Source organism: Elephantulus edwardii, unplaced genomic scaffold (assembly GCF_000299155.1).
Source record: "Elephantulus edwardii isolate Elephantulus edwardi_28Jun2011 unplaced genomic scaffold, EleEdw1.0 scaffold00541, whole genome shotgun sequence".
Classification (NCBI taxonomy): domain Eukaryota; kingdom Metazoa; phylum Chordata; class Mammalia; order Macroscelidea; family Macroscelididae; genus Elephantulus; species Elephantulus edwardii.
In genome coordinates this window covers 374,983-380,326 of record NW_006400291.1, presented here as the reverse complement: position 1 = coordinate 380,326, position 5,344 = coordinate 374,983, and the positions used below count along the sequence as shown (strand labels likewise).

At 41.4% G+C, this 5,344-nt stretch overlaps 1 protein-coding gene and 1 pseudogene across 1 annotated transcript in view; one reads left to right on the top strand and one right to left on the bottom strand.

The window, feature by feature from the left end:
* Positions 1-270: 270 nt before the first annotated feature.
* On the bottom strand, positions 271-1,278 carry LOC102872175 (annotated as a pseudogene).
* A 1-nt stretch (position 1,279) lies between these two features.
* The window catches only part of PROM2 (prominin 2), a 70,704-nt gene continuing 66,639 nt past the window's right edge, over positions 1,280-5,344 (top strand). Inside the window, exon 1 of the mRNA XM_006903222.1 lies at positions 1,280-1,343. Coding sequence (XP_006903284.1) covers positions 1,280-1,343 — 64 coding nt within the window. The remainder of the gene's footprint in view (positions 1,344-5,344) is intronic.

Here is a 5,344-nt window from a genome sequence, read left to right as displayed (position 1 = left end):
TATTTAAATCAGTCCAGGCCCTGGGTCCAACAAATGCTATATAATAGCCACAGAAAAACCTGCAGTCCATTTAGACCACAGGCTTTTCACTTATTTTGAAGTACTGGGGTGCTAAAAATCTATACACTGGCGTCAGAAGATTCTGCTTAAGTTTGTTAGAGACAAGGAAATATGCAAAGGACCCTTGGCAGACTGGGTCCTGCCTTCCCTGGTTAGGGGGAGGTTGGCAGGGAGAAGTGTCCCATACATCTGTCCTGGATGGCAGGGAAATCAGTGGTCGGCGGCAGCCTTCAGTTTGGCAGGAGATGGATGTCCTGAAGGGAACTTCTCTGCAGAGGCTGAGCTGCTCAGAGCTGACTGCAGGTAGACTGTCTTGTGGAAGAGTCTGTTGCTTAAGAAGACCACCAAGGAGAAGAGGCACAACTGAAAAAGGTATGCTTTGCCAGGAGTCTTTGCCTCATTAGCGCTGATAATGAATAAAGGAAAGAGGATGGAGAAGAGGCAGCCACTGATAATGTATGAGGACTGCATTGCTGTGAGGAAAGCCAAGGGCAAACCAAATCCAAAGTAATAAGGCCAATTCTTTTCTATGTTTGACAATCGCTGGTGCATCTCAATTCCTTTATTAAACCAGCGATATTCGAAGCTGTAAAGTGAATAGAGAAGGGACATATACAGGAGGCTATCCAGCTGACCAACAAGATGGATGGGGAAGAGACTCACAAACATCCCCTGGAAAAGGAAAAGAGCTTGCAACAAAAGGTTGAAGAGCCTATCACCAATCATTTTACTGACACTAGGGAATGGGTGCGGCTTCCTTCCTGATATTTCAAATGCCAGATCAGCTATATCTTGGAACCAAATGACATTGACAACTTTGCTCAGCACAAACAGGGGAAGCACCCAGAGAGCACTGAAAATTGACGTGAAGAGGAATTCCAGCCATGACCAAACATCTCCATGTAGTAACGGATCACCAATAATTTGTGCTGTCACTGACTGAAGCACAGGAATAAACACTCGGTAAGACAGCATGAGACTAAACCAGAATATGCCTCCATTCCAGGCACAGCACAGGACAATCCTACTAATAATACGTGGCTCACTCTCCTGCTTCCGCTCTACACTCTGTGTTCTCCTCTGCGCAAGGACGCTGCTAGCCCGTCTCTGTCGCTGCTCTTCCCTCTTCCACTGTATCTGAGCATCCACCTTTGAGATGGTACAGATACCCCAGATGGAGTCTTTGATCCCCCTGGCCAGGTCCTCAAAACCTCTCATCATGAAGGGCCAGGCAGCTCCGCTGCCGCTGCAGCCCCGGCCCTCGCCCGCCAAGGGCCCTCTCGGCTCGGGGCTCCCACGCCAGGGAAGCTGCGCCCGCTATATATCCCTTTTAAACAGTTCTCTCTCTCTCATCTGTTCCAATACAGTATACATAAATTATCCCCTCTTCCTCAGTCTTCACCCAACCCCGATGTCAGTCCTGTTTTACAACAGTGGCACTATGCAGTATTTGTCCTTTTGTGACTGAGATATTTCACTCAGTAGTCTTTTTGTGCATGCTTGCCCAGCCATTTGCATTCTTGACTGCTGCTTCCAGGAGCATTGCATGTGAATCCAACTAAAACAATGTCCTTGGATGACTTCAATATTTCTTACTTGTCACGGTGTTGATTATTGGTTCAGTTGTGAAGATTTCTGCTTTACCTTAAGGCATAATCTTGGTTTGTGTACAAATTCTGCACGAGCGTAATTAAGTGTTCTGGAATTTCCATTCTTTGCAATGTTGCCTGTAATTCATGATGGTCTACACATATATTTTCTCATAATCAACTAAAAAATAAAAGTCCTTCTAGTATTCTCTGCTTTCATCCACAATTTAAGTAATATTAGGAATGATATTTCTTGTTCCACATCCTCTTTTGAATCTGTATTGCATTTCTGATAGTTCTCTATCAATGTACTTCTTCAATGATTTTAAAATTTTCTTTGGCAAAATTGTACCTATGCATGATGTAAATGATAATGTTTGATGATTTCCAGATTTGGCTGGATCACCTTTCTTTGGAATGAGCACAAATATGGTTCTCTTCCAGTCAGTTGGACAGGTCTTGCAAATTTCCGGGTATAGGCACGTGCTTACTTCCAGAGCTGCATCAGTTTCTTGAAACACCTCAGTTGGTATTCTGTTAATTCCTAGAGTCTTTCCCATGCCCTGCCCACCCCAGTGCCTTCAGTGCAGTTTAGACTTCTTCCATTAATTCTGTGGATTCTTGATCACATACCGCCTTCTGAAATTACTGGATGTCAGTTCTTTTTGCTACAAGACTCTGTGGAGTTCTTCCATGTCCTTTAGAGGCTTTCGGCATCACTCAGTATTTTGTCCATATGGCACAACTTGAGCCTCATATTTGTCTTCAGTTCTTTCACTTTGAAAAATGCCAAGCATGTTTTTCTCTTTTGATTTTCTAACTCTAGGACTTTGTGCCTACCAAAGAAAAGAAACCATTCTGGGGAGGCACCAGAGAACAGTGGCTTTCTCAAGTCACAATTATAATTCACTATTGAGAAGGCCATAATACTCATCTTTTTTTTTAAGCTTTTATGTGTTTATTTATTTATTAAAAGTAGGGTTTTTGGTTTTTTGTTTTGATTTTTATTATTTTGTGTGTGTGTGTGTACCTTCAAATCAGATCTGACTGGTACAGGAGGAGATTGTCCCTCCTTCTTCATCAGAGCATCTGGTGGATTTGAACTGTGCACCTCTGTGATTGCAGTGCAGCTTCTTGCCACTAGGCCACCAGAGCTCGCCCATAATACTCATCTTGATTACCTATTTAATTCATCAAGTTTAGCTGAAAAATTACTTTTATTTGTTTACCAAAATGATACCTAGGATTGAAATAGAACTTGCAGCAGTCAGAGAATGTGCTCTGTTGAAACCTGGGCAGCAGAAGTAAGTTTCTCCTGGGGTAGGTGATACATGGCTTATCCCCTTTGTGGAGGACTTTGGGAAAGCCTAGGTGACCTAACTCCAAAGAATTTTCCTTTACAAAGCTATAAGCTCCACACTCTCCTCTTTCAGCATTACTCCAGAGCTCTGAGCTTTTCTTTAAGTCTTCAATGTATGCCAGTTCACTTCTGCTTTCAAAGGTTGATGTACTTCATACTGTCAAGTTGGAACCAACCCATAACAAACCCCCCCCCCAGAGGCAGTAAATCACACAGGAGGAGATTTCCTGTCTTCCCACAATTAGTTAGTTAGTCTAGCTGGTAGATTTGGACCACATGCCTTCAGCTTGGCAGCACAGTTTCTTACCCCTAGGCCAGCAAACCTTGCTTTTAAAAGGTGGAACTATTATTAGCCCAACTTTACAGGTGAAGGTGTATGTAAAGAGGGGCCAATTGCTAACTCAAATACAAGGGGAGAGGAGCAGGGTCTACACTGTGCCCTCAAGACCACAGGTAGGCAGCTTCTGAGGGGCTGAGGACATATGTTCTGGCTAACACTGCCATTGCACAATTTTGTCTTGTTTTCTATCGCTTCAAAATTCTTTGAAGGAGTCACTACTCCAATGTCTGCTGTTCTTAGAGATCTCAGATATTGGCAGACATTTGATCTTGGGCTTTTAACCTGTCAGTCAGGAAAACCAGAGTACTGGAAAGAGAACAACAAGATCATGGTAAAAAGGATGTTGGCACAGTGCACAAAAGCTAGCTCTGGAAATATTTAAAAGGGATATATGATTAGTTATTGTTGTCATGACATGAGTCCAGAATGAAGGTTGGAGTGGAGTGGACTTGGGGGGAGGGATTGTATAACAATGAAAAAAATTTTTTTTTAAACTTTTCAAAGAGAGGAATGAACTGGAGAGGAGGGGTGGGCAGGAAGAAAAGTGCAACAATGAATGAATGGAAATCCAACATCTCTGTATATTTTCATTAAAATTAAGAAGAAGAAGAAAAGAAAAGAAAAAAGCATAACTATTTGAGAAAATTGAGATTGTGTATAATAAAAAAAAAAAAGATCAAGGCTTGGGCCAGGTACACCTTAGTCTAGAAATTGAAATCTTTACTCTTTAGTGCTTTGAGGAGGTCCTTGCAATGTATTTCTCCAAAGTATTTTTATTTCTTTTATTTTCTACTTAAAACTTATATTTTATACTGGTTTACTTAAAAAGGTTGTATACATTGATTTTCACACTAGATTTTCCCCGTCTCCTTAACCCACCTCTCCCTCCACCCACCAAATTGTGTGATGACTATATGATTAAACCCCTTACCCCATCTGTCCATCCTCTGCTCTCACCCTCCCTACCTTGGATCTTCATACACATTCTACAATAATGGTCTTATACATTATTTGTCCTTGGGACTTATTTAGTTCACTTAGTATAATGCTCTCCAGTCCTGTCCAAGTTTTGTAGTAATTTACAAAATTATTGTTCCTCTATGTTGCATAATATTTCATCTTGTGAATGTTCCATAATTTCTCAATACATTTGATTGTGGTTGGACATTTGGGCTGTTTCCATGTTCTTGCTATTGTGAATAATACAGCGGTGGAAAAAAAAAGCTAGCTCTGAGGGGAACCTAACCTACTGTGTACACTTTCACCAAAAGCAATAAAACAATGAAAACAAATAGAGAATATCATGGTTGGTGTCTTTAGAAGTCTTATCTGTGGAAAACCAAAACATGAAACAAGGTGATGTTTCCCTACATCTCCTCGTGTCCTGCTGCACACACATTCCTCTGATGGCTCTAACTAATATAGGCTGCTTCCTTCTCCACTGCTTTTTGTTTGTTTGTTTGTTTTTAACTCTTCAGGGGAAATCTAAGACCATTTCTATTGAGTATGTTCTTTTTTAAAAATTTTTGGTTATTTATATATTTATTTCTTTTATCAAGTCTGTTCTGATACGCAGGAACACCCTTGTCAGGTTTCAGAGGCTGTATTTGGAGGCTCCTGTGGAAGGGTTCCACTCTGGAAGATGATTTCTCACGTCTTTATGAGGGTCACGTGAGGAATGTTTTTGGTTGTGTTTTTATTAATTAATTTTGGGATGAACATTCTTTAAGTAGTATAGCAGTCATCTGTCTATTTGCTGTACTTAAATAACTTGGAGTTGCTGTGATGCTGAACAGTGTGCCTTAGTTGTGTCATAATGCTTACCCATCATGGGCAGTGTTTGGAGGAGCTTCCAGATTGATTCAGGTTTCGAAGCAGGAGTGGCATCCGTTTCTTAAACCACATGCCTCTGGAAACTCTATGAACATGTTGTTGTTGTTGTTATGTGCCATCGAGTCGCCTGCGACTCATAGCGACCCTATGTACAACAGCCCT